Genomic DNA, 13,982 nt, shown 5'->3' with positions numbered 1-13,982 from the left:
CCCTGTGGAGGGTGGAGTGGGCGGTGGGGGTATGGCATAATGTGTGTTGGCCAGACCAGTTGTTGCTCCAGGGCTCCTGGCTGGAGAGTTGAGCCTCATAGCAGAACTGAGGCCCAGAGTGCATCTCAGCTTAAAGGATCTAAAGGATCTTGGCTTAAAAGGAATGTGTAGTGGGCTGCCTCTGCTCAGGAGGGGCTAAAAAAAGCCTCACCCTCCCCTGGGCTTTGTGTGAGGGTTATCAACTGCTCAAGTCAGCTCATCTCTCTGGCTGTGACATTTTTGGGAGGGTCTGTTTCCCTGGCCCCTATGTGTGTCCACCAATTGGCAGGAAGGCCTCCCCGCCCCCCAGATGGAGCCCTTGAGGCGTGTGGGATTTGTGTGTGTGGGGGGAGAGCTAGTAGCCCCAAACCCAGCGACAATACAGTTGTCAGCTGTCCCTTGCTGACGTTTCTTCCTTTTATAGTCAGCAGCAGTTGCTCTTGCTCTCACCCAGCCCCTCTGTGGGGGCTCCTTGCCCAGGATAAAAGGGGAGAGAGGAGGTCTAGTCTCCTGTCTTGTCTCCTAGGCGCTGCATCTCTTGCTTCTTCCTTAGATCCCACCTCCACCGAAAAACCCAACAAGACAACATGCCTCCCAAGAAGCCAGAGCCTAAGAAGGAGGCGGCCAAGGCTCCAGCGCCAGCCCCAGCTCCAGCCCCAGCCCCAGCCCCTGAACCACCCAAGGAGCCTGCCTTTGACCCTAAGAGTATAAAGGTGAGTGAGCCACCAGGAGGGACATAGGGATGGTATTCAGGATTCTGTTTGCCCTGGGATTGATGTCAGCTGGGCTGGGATGAAGACTGTGGTGTCCTGTGGCCCAGATTACAGTCCCACGGGGGAGTGTGTGTGGGGCTAGTGAGGGGTGTCTCAGGGTGTAGGCCTTTTTCCTCAATAATAGGTTCTGCTTTGCCTTAGAAAGCTCTGCTCTGCTACACCAACTTGGCTCAGAGGAGTCAGGAATGGTGGGCAAGTGCAACCAAGCAACCATTCAACCGTTGTTTAAGGGCTGTGAGGGTCACCACAGCGAAGAAAAAGAGACTTTCTCCTCAGTGGTCTTGTGATATTTTTATGGAGAAAAAGCACATCGTGATGACTGGCAGTGTGATGTGGACTAAGGGGTGTAAGCAGAACTGGAACTCATGGAGCACGTGCCCTGCTTGCCGGGGCCTGGGAGGGCTTCCCTCACAAAGGCCCTTGCTCGGGGTAACAGGACTACAGAGAAGTAAAAAGAGCCTGGTTGCCTCTTCTCCTCTTTCCCTGCCTAGGCGGGCCCTTCCTTCTGTGGCCTCAGCCTTGGCTTCCACCTGCAGTGTGAGAGGACTGGCTCCAACGCAGGCTGAGACCCTCTCCCTACCCTGGTGTGGGAGCTAGGCATGGTTCCCTCTGCTTCCCCAGTCCCGGTCACTCTCTATCACACCCTACTCCCTCCCCTTACACTGCTGTGGTCCTCTCCCTGGAGCTGCGCGCAGCCCCCGCCTGTTGACTGCATCACTTAGGTCTCCCAGCTATGTGGCCCAGCTGCCGAAGGAGTGGAACTAGTGGGGTGGGGTGTGTGTGTGGGGGAGGGTAGATCAAGGAGGGCTGGGACCAGAGGCCTCTGGAGAGTGAAGCCATTTTCAGCCTTGGCACCGGAAGAAGAGGTCAAGTGGCTACTGGTATGAAGAGCTATTAATAACAGGTTGGGAGCAGTGGGCCTCTGGGGATCTCAGGCTTAGAGCAGGGCTGGTGTGGTGGAGAATAAGGTAAAAGGAAGTCCAGGACCAGGTTCTATGACAAATAGGCAGGGAAATGAAAACCTAGGGCTCTAATTGTACGACCCTCCCTACATTCCTGCCAGGGACTATGTGATTGTTTGCCAAGGGACATGGAGTTGAGCCATTATAATCCTCTACAAGGGACAAGAGTTAGCAAAGCTGTCTTGGCTAAGACTTAGACAGTTGCCTCATCTCTTGCTAAACCAGTTACTTGTTTATGGTGCACTCTGGGGAAATCAAGGCATAGTGTAAGACCTTAAAAGTACCCAGGTCATATATCACTCGCTCTATGGGCAGAGCCTGGCAAGAACAGCTGACCCTCCCCCGACTCAGGGTCCTTCCTAGGTTTTATTTCTGATTTGTTCTGATGAAGCACCACTCCAGTAGGTGCTTACCACTGCCAAGCCTGGTCCCTGGATGCTGGGCAACAGCTTCGTGGTGCCTTCTGAACTGTGTACCCCCAGTGGCCTATCACTTCCTTCCATTCACCCCTTGCCCATTTCTCGTGTTGCAATCCTCTTTGCCACATCTGGATCTTCCAATCCTGAAGATTGGAGGTTGTTTTAAAGTGAAGGCTGTGGGAAGTATCTTTCATGAAGATGTGATTGCACTTATCCATTTCTTTTGCTTAGAAGACTCTTTGCTCAAAGATAGAACAAAAGTGAATTTAACTCAACTTGTATGGTTGTGAACATATATTGATTTTTTTTTTTTTTTAAATCAATTTCTCTCGGACATTTACTCCTGGGGCTTAAACTGTTGCAAAATAAGGCAAACTGCACCTTTTTCTCAGAGTTTATGCAGAACATTCTTTACCCCATTTTCAGAATGTAGTACTTTCTTCTACTGTATTCAGCACTGAATTATTATGCATTAGGGGAAATTCCAAAATTTATTCTTCCCTGCCTCTCCCACCCTTCTTTAGTAAAGTCCACTCCTGGGACTGCTTGTTTCCTTCCCAAGCTAGCATGGTTATCTTTCTCCCACTCTCCAAGCCCATGCTAGCCACCTCAGAGGCCCTCATTAATAGAGGAGCTGGTGTGGATAGGACAGGCAGCGGAATTTGGACTAGGAGTGGTGGCACATGAAGAAGATGCTCCAGGATTGGTAACAGCCATCAGTGGAGAGAGGATTGGGGTGGGAGAGGAGATAAAGACATTGAAGTAACATACAAGATCCTAAATTAAAATGATGATTCACATTTATTCATTCTTCGTTCAATTCATTCATTTTCAGAACATAGTACTTTCCTCTTCTGTATTCAGCATTGAATTATTATGGCTTAGGGAAAAGTCCAAAATTTATTCCTTCATTCAGCAATTATTTATTGAGTGCCTACTATGTGCCAGGCATCAATGCACAACAACAAACATCCCTGGCTTCAGGGAGACAGAGCACACACAAAACCATACTAGAAAACATTTATGAAGCATCAAGGGTGCATGCAAAATACCCTTGCTGTCCCAGAGTGCCTAAGAGGGACATGTGCTGAAGGCGGGGTTGGAGTGGATTGGGGCATGAAGGAAGGTTTCATTAAAGGAAGTGCATTTAGAATCAGCATCAAGTAGAAAAAAGTGTCCATGGGTGGGGAGTGGTGTGTGCAAAGGCACAAGGCGGTTGGAGGATTGTGGAGTTCAGAGGGACTGAAGGGGTGAATGTGAGGGTGTTTATGGTTGGCTGGGATCAGGAACTTACATGGAACCCGAAGGAATTACGTGTAACAGAGAGTCAGTAGGTTCCAGAGTTGTCAAAGTAGCCTCTTTCTCTCTTCCCCTCTTGCCACAACTATCACTTAACAAGTGGCACGGAGGGAACTCTGCAGGCTGTATAATTTTAAAGCCTGTCATTTGAGGCCCATTTGTCAGTAGATCGGTGTTTTAGGCTTAGCCTGGAGCCTCCTGCTGGAGATGACCCAGATTGCAGTGGAAGCTACTGCTCTGTGGAAGCCTTTAGCAGCTCCAGCCCTGAGCCGTGTATTTTTCTTCCCTACAGATAGACTTCTCTGCTGACCAGATCGAAGGTGAGTACTAACAAGCCCACCTGCCCTAACCGGCCCTGTCTGTTCCACTTTTGTGGAGCAGCAGTAATAGTAATCATAACCGTAACTACCCCCCCCCCCAACAAAAACCCAAACTTACTGCCACCAAGTCAATTCCAACTTAGAGCAGCCCTACAGGACAGAGCGGAACTGCTCCATAGGGTTTTCAAGGCTGTGAATCTTTATGGAAGCAGACTGCCTCTTCTTTCTCCCATGGAATGGCTAGGGTTTGAACCCCCAACCTTTTGGTTAGCAGCCCAATGCTTTGACCACAGCACCACCAGAGGTCCTCCTATCAGAATTATGCAAACCTATATTGAGCACCTATTATGTGTTAGGCACAGTCCTATGCCCTTTATATGCATTAACTCATTTAATTCTCTGAGATAGGGACTCTTACCACCCCCATTTTACAGGTGGAAAAACTAAGGCACAGAGAGGTTGATGGCTTTCCCAGTCTCACACAGGCAATCAGTGGTGGAGCCAGGATTCAAAGTCACGTTATAGTGGAAAGAACACTATTTGGGAATCAGGAGACTTTGGTATTAGCCCTACTTCTGCCACTATTTGGCCATGAGATGTTGGGCAAGTTCCTTGACTTCTTTAAACCTTAATTTTCTTTTTTGCAAATTTAGCACATTTGGTTCTTTTCAATTTAGAAATTCTGTGACTCTATGCACCATGCTCTAGATAGTCCTCCATCTGTTTAAAGAGAGTTACCAAATCCCTTCCTAGCTTTAGAGTCTGCAGGCCTTATGGCTGCAGTCTCTTTCATGCTTTCTTCTCATAGGAACTAGCTCCTAACTTTTGACTTCTTTCACTGGTTCCTCTTTAGATTTCCATATCTTTTTAGAAAAGTATTGACCATCACGAGACTCGCTGTTCTAGTAACTATGGTGACTCTGCAGGCTCTTGAGGAAAAGCTTCTTCTGAGCCGTGAACATGTGTCTCCTGTAATACACTTCAGGATCACACAAACCTTTTTTTTTTTTTCTTTTGCCTAGTAGTAATCTTAAGGCTGCCTGGGTGGTGCAAATGGTTAAGTACTCACCCACTAACTGAAATCGAATGTGCCCGGGGGGCCTTGGAAGACAGGCCTGGCAATCTATTTCCGAAAGGTCACAGCCAAGAAAACCCTATGGAGTGCAATCTACTCTGTAACACGTGGAGTCACAATGGGTGGAAACCTCCTTGACAGGAACTTCTTTGTTTTTTTAGTAATCTTAAGCTTCAATGTTTGGTTTATCACATACCAGGCTATCAGGCTGGGTGACAGGCTGGAGCCTTAGCAGGTATAACAGGTTATTTCCTCCTCTTCTTTTCTTCCCACCATTTCCTTTGGGACAACATGGTTTCTTTGGGGCAAGAGAGACACATCTGCATCAGCCTATAAGTGAGGAGAGTAATACCTACACCGTGAGATGATTGGGAAGCTTCATGACATGATCCATTCAAATTTATCAGTTCAGAGCCTGGCCCTGTAAGTGGTCAAATTACAGGTCGTTGTTAGTGCCTGCTGTTCATGTTCCACCCTCCTACTAAGCATCATTATAGCTCTTTTTATGAAGAAACTTCCCTCTGTGATTAAATCTGGCCTCGCTCTTCTGAATGAACTAGAAGATCAAAAAGTCTCAGTTTAGATTCAACTAACAAAATATCTTTATTGAACGTTGAACTTGTGCCAGATACAGTGCTAATTGCTTGAAAAGTTAGAATAAAAAAGTTCCTTCTAATAAGGCTGAGAGTAAGTGCCATTTTACGGAGGAGAGAACCAAGGTTCAATAAGGGAAAGTGGCTTGGCTCAGATTCCAATAAAATGATAAAACTCAGTAAGAGTGCTCAGTGAGATAATAACATTTTTTGTTTGTTTGTTTTGAGCATTTACAATGGGCCAGGCATTGTGTTAAGGTTTTTACCTACAATTATTGTATTTAATTCTCACAAGGATCCTATGAGGTAGGTGCCATTTATAGAGGAGAAGAAGTTTAGGGAGGTTAATTATTTACTTGCCCAAGGCCACACAGCTAGTAAGCAATGGAAGTGGAATTTGAACTCAATTATTCAGTAATGTGAAAGATATGTAGTTTTATATCTTTTAAATAACGTTCAAAGCCTAATGAAGAATTGCAAGTAAAGTCTTGGGGGAACCTGCTTTAATAGGTGGAATGATTTGCAAATAATCCATACAAACCACTAAGTAAATAAGCATTTCTAAAGTACTTATAGAGGCTTAAAGACAGCTTTTCTCCTAAGTAGTTCAGACATTCTTCTTTGTTGATACTGTTAACTGCTTAGTAAAGTACTTCTTTTTGAATAGCATAAGGTGACTTCAGTGCCCTTCCAGTTCAAATTATCCTCAGTAACGAATTGGTTGAGTCCAATATAATAATACATCAAGGTTCTTTGCAAAGGGCCCAGCAGTGTCTTAATTTGGCTTTGCCCCTTGAACACCTAGGAACTCTGGTAGTGTAGTGCCTAAGGCACTTGACTGCTAACCAGAAGGCTGGCGGTTCAAACCCACCAGCCACTCCTCAGAAGGAAGGTTGGGCAATCTACTTCTGTAGTGATACAGCCTTGGAAACACAAGGAGGGGTCACTATGAGTTGGGTCTGACTTGATGGCATATAACAACAACAACAACTTGAACACCTGCCCTGGTACCTCCAGGGAATCCAGTCCCTATAGCTCTGGTAGCGTAGTGCCTAAGGCACTTGACTGCTAACCAGAAGGCTGGTGGTTCAAACCCACCAGCCACTCCTCGGAAGGAAGATGGGGCAATCTACTTCCGTAGTGATAGTGCCTCAGAAACCCAAGGAGGGGTCACTATGAGTCAGGTCCGACTCGAAGGCACCTAACAACAACAGCAACAACATAGTTCTGAGCTGGTGCCAGAACTAGTAAATGTAATATAGTTGATTTGTTTGAGTCCATTATCACATACTAGACATTGGACTTAGCCCACTATGTAATCTGCCCCAAAACCAAGTCATTGTATCTCCACTTATAGCTAACGAGGAAGGGCCCAGTGAAGTTAGTAGTTTTCCCAAGACCTCATGCAGGTCAGTGGCAGAGTTGGGGTGGTCTGGCTCCAAGGTCCCATTATCACTTAGCCTGGAACAGGCAGTACTGATAACACCTGATGTCAAACAGGTCTTATCCCTTTGCTTCCATATACTGCCACCTCCTTTGACATTCACAATAACTCAGAGGGGTGAGTAGGGTGGAGTCATTAGTTCCTGTGTGTGCACAAGGAGTGACATCTCATTGTGGCAGGGCCAAGATGAGAATCCAGGGCTCATGACTTCTGGTCCAGAGCTCTTTTCACTTCCTGTCATTTTTAGCAGCTAGGAACCTCACCTGCACCAGGGAGGGATGGGTGGGTGGGGAGGGGTGGAGAAAGGACATATTCCAATTATCTAACAACTGACTGATCAGAAGAGGTCCCAGAGAGGCCCAGTGCAGGAGCAGGCAGGGAGGCCCTGTTGGACCAGGCTGCCTCTAGTTTTCAGGAGATGGAATGAAAACAGGTTCCAGGGATGAGAAATACTGAAATATTTTAACAGTCATGTTGACCTGCTATTCAGCCTGGGTGGAGGCTGATCAGCCCCACCTACTGCCTTCACTTGGTCCAGGGGCTGCAGCTGGGTCTTCTCTCTGCAGAGTTCAAAGAGGCCTTCTCACTGTTTGACCGGACCCCGACTGGAGAGATGAAGATAACCTACGGGCAGTGTGGGGACGTGCTGCGGGCCCTGGGCCAGAACCCCACTAATGCTGAAGTGCTGCGTGTCCTGGGCAAACCCAAGCCTGAAGGTCAGCATGGGCTGAAGCAGGTGACCTCTGGTGCCTGCTCATAGCCCCTGGGCTCCTGGCCCACCCCTGTCTCCTGTGTTCACTCTCTCTCTTCTCCCCTTTAGTCCTCCAGGATCAGCCTCCCCTCCCCAAGTTACCCTCATCCCATAGAGAAAATTGATCTAGAAACTGCTGGCACTTACTCGCCCTTGAAGAATGTATCCTGGGCTCGCTCTCATTTCCTTCATGAAGTTGGGAGCTTCTGGAGAGCAGGGGCTACCTTCTTTTGCTTCTGTGACTTCCCCTGACTCCTTAGGATTAGAGATGGCCAGAAGAAAGGGCGGGTGGGAAGTTGATAACTAACCACCGCTCCTGTTCTCCACGGGGTCTGGGAGCTCTTGAGGTGCCACAGCACTGAGGTGTCAGGTGACTGTTATGAGTTGTATCACAAACAATTTGTTTCTACTAATGGTTACAACACCAAAGTTTGCAAATTATTCATTTTAGATAAATTAGAGCAGAATCAAGATTTGCTCTATAATGATTTTTTTTTCCACTTATTTGTGCCCTAATAGGTTTTGGTGAGTGAGAGTACAAAACATGGTACCTGGGGAGCTAGCGTCCTGGGAATTACACATGGAGAGTGTCCTATTCATGAATGCCCTTTTGTGTGTTTGACAGTGGGGGACAAATGTTAACAGCTGGCCTAAGCCACACGTGTCCTTCTCATCGTCAGAGGTATAGGCACTAGGGGGCGCCAGGTAGCCCTTGCAGGGGGCTCCCAGTAAGTGTGGGTCTCTCTAGAGGGTTCCTGGGCCTCATTTTGGCCCTCCCTCCTTTTTCCTCGGTTCTGGCTCTTTTCCCGCCTCTTGCCGAAGATACTAGTGGAGGGTTAAGGATATGAACTGAAAAGGGCCAGCGGGCTAGGAGATCATCCGTGTCAGCAAGGCTTCCAAGACACCTGGGCCACTTTTATTTTGGGGACTTTCTGGGTTGTTTGGTTCCCTGGGTGGCACAAAAGTACTTGACTACTAGCTGGAAGGTGGAGGTTCAAATCCACCAGAAGGCACCTTGCAAGACAGGCCTTGATGAGCTGCTTCTGCAAGCTCCTGGCCTTGAAAACCCCACGGAGCAGTTCCACACCTGCACACAGGGGGTCGCCACGAGTCAGAAGGGGCTTGACAGCAACAAGCAGCAACAACAACCAGGGCTGTTAAAAAAGGAAGAGATGCCAAACTCTGTGGTATCTAAAAATCATTTGTTTCTGCTACAGTGTGGAAGAAGTGTGACATTCACAACATAACTGCAAATTAATAAACATGATTGATTTGGAGTAACTCCAGACCATGTGGTCTACTACTGGGACCCAAATATAGTTATGCAAAAATTTCTTTTTTTGATCCTAACAGTTCTCTTCTGTGACCCTATGTCTGTCATGTGTCAGAAGTCTCAACCGTGAATGTGAGGCCTGGGCTGTGAGGCCCCTTGGGGCCCTTGCAATGCCCCTGCTGCCGCCTCAGCTCTGTGGCCTAGCTGGCTACCTGAGCTCGGAGATCTGGGTGGAATCCTGGTTCCTTTTCCCTTCAGTGCTTTCATGGAGCAAAGGGTGTCCCAGAGTCAGCTGCTGCCTTTCCCCATGGGCTCTGTGCCCTCTGGTGTCAGTGACGGGGTGGCCCACCCAGCAGTGGCTGCAGTCTAAGGCATGGCTGTTGTCTTAGATTTTGGTCTGACCTGGCAGACTGCTTACATTGCTTTCTCTCCTTGCCTGCACGTGCTTCAAGAGATGAATGCCAAGATGCTGGACTTCGAGACATTCCTGCCCATCTTGCAGCACATCTCCCGCAACAAGGAGCAGGGCACCTACGAGGACTTTGTGGAGGGGCTGCGCGTTTTCGACAAGGAGAGCAATGGCACAGTCATGGGCGCTGAGCTCCGGCATGTCCTGGCCACACTGGGTATGCCAGCCAGGCAGAGGCTGAGGCCCAAGGGGGCGGGGAGGTGGAATGAGAACACCAAGGTAGCATATGTTGTGGTGGGGTGTGGGGCCCCTGCACCCTGAGGGTCGGTCTCACCCTGATCCTGTATCCCTGGAGGGACTGTGAGAACACCCTTCCGCTGCAGGGTTTGCTCAGCAGGTACCAGGGTAGGGAGAAGAGAGGAGGCAGGCGCAGGTTGGCAGGGCAGGAGGCAGTTACTGCTGAGGCCTGGGTGGTGGGACATAGGAGTGCTGCCCTTGTCTTTGTCTCAGACTCTGGGGCCTTGGTCTGCTCACACCCGTGGTGGCTATAAGGCAAAGGTAGAGGCCTCAGAGATTGGGCAGGGCCTCCAAGACCCTTGGCTCCACCCTTCAAAGCCTCAGGAAAAGGCTTGGTGTGAACCACTTCCCAGCCCCAGGGAGCCTTGGGCCTTTAGACTGGAGGGGGTACTTGGGTTTTGCTTGCTTTCCTTTTGCCGTCTATAACAAAGAGTCCACTGCACGCCCCCCCAAGGGGAGAAGATGACAGAGGCTGAAGTGGAGCAGCTGTTAGCTGGGCAGGAGGATGCCAATGGCTGCATCAATTACGAAGGTATCAAGTCACGTTCTCGCTTTTTAGGCACTCGAGGGATGGGGGCAGGCACAGTCTGGGCTGCGTGGGTCTGTGGATGGTCTAGGGGCTGAAGGATATGAGCAGCAGATGGACTTGGTGGACTCCTGAAGGGTATCGTTCTTTTCCAGCCTGAGAGTGAGCATGATGATGGAATGAAAGGTACATAGATTTGGAGACAGCTCTGTGATATGCAGGCTGTGTTGGTTGGTTGTTGGTATGTGCCATCGAGTCGGATACGACTCGTAGCGACCCCTCCTTGGGTTTCCGAGGCAGTATCACTATAGAAGTAGATTGCCGAACCTTCCTTCCGAGGAGTGGCTGGTGGGTTTGAACGACCAGCCTTCTCGTTAGCAGTCAAGTGCCTTAAACACTATGCTACCAGAGATCCCATGCAGGCTTTAGAACCTTGAATAAGTCACTCACTTTCTCATGCCTCAATTTTCTCAGCTACAAAATGGGGAGGATGTTGGCACCTTTCTCAAGGCTGTGGGGACTAATTGAGTTAATGTAGCTCATTTGTTCTACGTCAAGCAGCAGCACACAGAGTGGACACAGAGCAGGGTTTAGGTCTCTTCCCTTTCTCCACCTTCTCTTAAACAGGAGAAAGAATCACAGAGGAGAGATGGCTGGAAGGGTTGGAGTCAGGTAGTAGAGGGCCCGGGGAGGGGGGGCAGGAGGTGTAAGAGGCTGAGAGGGAAATAAAGTGCCAAGAGGGGCCAATTTCATTAGATTATTTTCATCTTCTTTCCTAGCCTTTGTCAAGCACATCATGTCTGGGTAAAGCAGACTCCTCCAGGGTAAGTATAGCGTTTCCCTCTGGGTTCCTTCTGGGACTTAGGGACAACATATGCTCAAGAGCCCTTCTGTTCCAGTCCTGACCCCTGCAAGAGAGAACTGCATGGGATCAGTGCGTGAGAACATCCTGGCCCCTCATCACTTCCCATCTAACCTTAGTGTTTTGCTCCCTGTCACCTCCCCTCATTCCCTTTCCACCCTGTGTCCTGCCTTCCCTTGTCTTTTCATCCTACTTTTCCCCTCATCAGTCACATGCAAGATGATCCCTCAGTCCTGGGGCCTCCTATACAGCTTCCTGCGGCTGAGAACACAGGATCCCAAGTCCAAGAGTGTCCCTGGACTGTGTGCTTGACCCTGTTCCTCTTCCCTCCTCTGGGCTTGGGGTTGTCCTGCTAGGGAGATAGGATTTGTGGTAAGGGGCTGGGGGAGGGAAGGGGGAAATGTCCTTTCCATCTAGTGCTTTCTTGCAGGTATCTGGCCCTTGGCTTTTGCCAGCCTAGAGTAAGTGAGAGGCCCAGAGTAACTGAGCTGGAGCCAGAGTCCCGGACGTGTCATTGTACCAGAACCCCAAGGACCTCACAACCACACAGCCCTTCCTGTAAATAAACAGCCTAGGCAAAGCTGGGCTGAATTCCCTGATCCCAGCTAGTCTCTGAATTGTGTTTTTTGTGATAGTCTCAACTGAGGTTTCTTGTATATTTCTCAGACTAATGAGTACACCCAAGTCATTATGCAAAAATTGGTGTCATGAGAAAATGGGGCATGGCCACATCAGATCACAAAATGGAGGATGACTACATCATTATATAACTTACAAATTACATCAGACATAGTTATGTAACTGCCAAACCACTGAGAATCATGGCCTAGTCAAGCTGACACATAACCTTAACCATTACAGCCAGAATTACTCTTGCCTTGTACCTTGGCGTTTGTTACTGCAGACATATGTCATTCATGCACAAAATAATCTGATAGATTTTTTACTATTGTCATCAGTGTGAAATGTTGGATGAGATACTCTGTAAATGATGGATAGGTGTAGTATCTAGATGCTGGAAAGGCATGGACAAAAGCCCATGGATCTAGAAAAAGTAGGGTCAGACACACAAGCCAAAAACTCTAGAAGGATTTGCAGTTTGAGAAGCTGTAATCAGGAGGAGCGTCATTTCCTTTCAAGGTTCACTGTCCACCTTGTCTCGTCTCCAGGTGGCAGGCAGGAAGAGGAAAACTAGGAGCTGAGTTAGGGAGTTCCCAGATGGTCTTAGCTTCTTGATGTGGACTTCTTCCTGAGCTCAAAGTCCCTGGTTCCTGGTTCATCCCTGCTTGTTCTGGATATCTCACTGACCCCCTACTACAAATCCTGGGCTACAGACCTGGAGGCCAGCTCAGGACCCCAAAGAGTCAGAGTCAGGGACTTCAGGCTGGGAGGGCTGGGGAGTGGGAGGAGGCAAGTGGGGCAAGGAGAAAGACAAGCAATGATTGGGGAGAAGAAGAAAGATGATACGATGAAGTTAAAGACACACACATGACCAGAAACACTTATATTGGAGGTCAGGGGCCCAGTTATTTCGGTATGCGGGTCTCTACACTCCTGAGAACTCCTGCAAGATGAAGTAAATACTCTTCTCCGTGGCGTTTCTGCTGCCCTGTCAGGGCACCCAGCCACAGGACGTTGGTGGGACATCTCCTATGAATCTAGCCACACCTGCTTGCCACGGGAAGCTGAGGGTCATGAGCTGAAATTTAGTCTTCTCAGAATTTCTGCTCTGGTTAGAGAGGTAAGACTGAGGCCCATACATACTCCTTGTTATTTGAGGAAACTGTTTGAATCATAAAATCAGAGATCTTTATACATTTGGGACAACATCATTGAATCCAGTCATTTTCAAATGGTTTTAGCCCTATAGCATTTTGTTCAAACTAACTTCTATTGTGAAGCCAATATGTGAAGCAGAAGGGAACAGAGCTTCTCTAGCTGAGAAGGTGAGGGGCTGGGGTTCCAGCCTCTTGGAGCCTCTGGCTTCGCTCTTTGGAGCACAGCTAGAAGATTACTGATTTAGTTGGACCTCCTAATTGTGGAAATAAAGAAACCTATCCTTAGAGGTAAACTGACTCACCTAGCTCACAGCTAATAGAAGTTGAGTCCAGGTCTCCTGAATACCATTCTGTTCCCTTTTCCAACACATCAACCTGCTGTGGAACTTTTTTCCTACCTTGGTTCCTGAAATTTTGCTCTTCCATTTGCCTCCTACCTCTCAGACCACTCTTTTTCTTCAATCATACTCCCCAACTTGAATGCAAACATTCCTTCTCAGTGTTGAGAACTTAACAGGTTTTCTTCCCCCTCCTTTTCTTTTTCAACAAGTATTTATACTTTGTTGTATGCATTTGGGGTGAATTGAGGTTAAGGCTCTCAAGATTAAAAACCTGAAAAAGTGTTCTTGTCATAGAGTGGCTTACTCGAAGAGTCCAGTTAAGCAAGGAAATAAGCATCCAGGTGCTAGCGAGAGAATTAGCCTCAAACAGCATGGCAATGGCAGGATGCTGCTATCTATGTAACGGACAGTACAAGTTGCAATGCCCCTCCAAGAAGAGCTGAGGAAATGAGGTGCAATGAGGATTTTCCTCGGGGGGTGAGCTTCAAGTGAGACCTCCAGGGCAGACTTCCTGGAAAGAAAATGAACACAGCAAGTTAAAGGGAGCATTATTTTTTTTTTTTTTTCTATTTTTTTTAAAAATTGTGATTTGGATGAAAATGTACAGAGCAAATTTACTTTCCATACAGCAGTTCACATACACTTTGTCTCATGATATTGACTACAATTTACCACAATGCTCCCCTCCCATTTCCTCCTGATAGTTACCTCTTCCCTGTGTCCATCCCTCCGTGCACTCCTGCCCCCTGAGCTGTCTCCCTGTGCATAAGCAGCCCTTCTTTCTCCCATGATTGTTCTCTCCAAGGAGTGTATCTACCTCA

The 13,982-nt window shown here is 48.1% G+C and overlaps 1 protein-coding gene across 1 annotated transcript; it reads left to right on the top strand.

Annotated features, from left to right (window-relative positions):
* The first annotated feature begins 626 nt into the window (after positions 1-626).
* MYL4 (myosin light chain 4) lies at positions 627-10,988 on the top strand. The gene is made up of 6 exons (XM_007959754.2): positions 627-752; positions 3,785-3,812; positions 7,491-7,640; positions 9,401-9,574; positions 10,109-10,186; positions 10,960-10,988. Exons 1-6 carry the CDS (start codon positions 627-629, stop codon positions 10,986-10,988), a joined length of 585 nt encoding a protein of 194 aa, XP_007957945.1.
* The last annotated feature ends 2,994 nt before the right edge of the window (positions 10,989-13,982 follow it).

The sequence above is a fragment of the Orycteropus afer genome, unplaced genomic scaffold, assembly GCF_000298275.1.
Source record: "Orycteropus afer afer isolate SDZICR_OR568_19922 unplaced genomic scaffold, OryAfe1.0 scaffold00018, whole genome shotgun sequence".
NCBI lineage: Eukaryota > Metazoa > Chordata > Mammalia > Tubulidentata > Orycteropodidae > Orycteropus > Orycteropus afer.
Note: the sequence above shows the minus strand (reverse complement) of the source record. Positions and strands in the feature narration are given on the sequence as shown.

What these genes read in the sequence shown, in the direction of transcription:
- MYL4 (XM_007959754.2), top strand. Translation starts at nt 627, where the DNA reads ATGCCTCCCAAGAAGCCAGAGCCTAAGAAGGAGGCGGCCAAGGCTCCA. An exon ending in GGGCAAACCCAAGCCTGAAG is followed by an intron (nt 7,641 to 9,400) that starts GTCAGCATGGGC and finishes ACGTGCTTCAAG; the next exon opens with AGATGAATGCCAAGATGCTG. An exon ending in GCATGTCCTGGCCACACTGG is followed by an intron (nt 9,575 to 10,108) that starts GTATGCCAGCCA and finishes CGCCCCCCCAAG; the next exon opens with GGGAGAAGATGACAGAGGCT.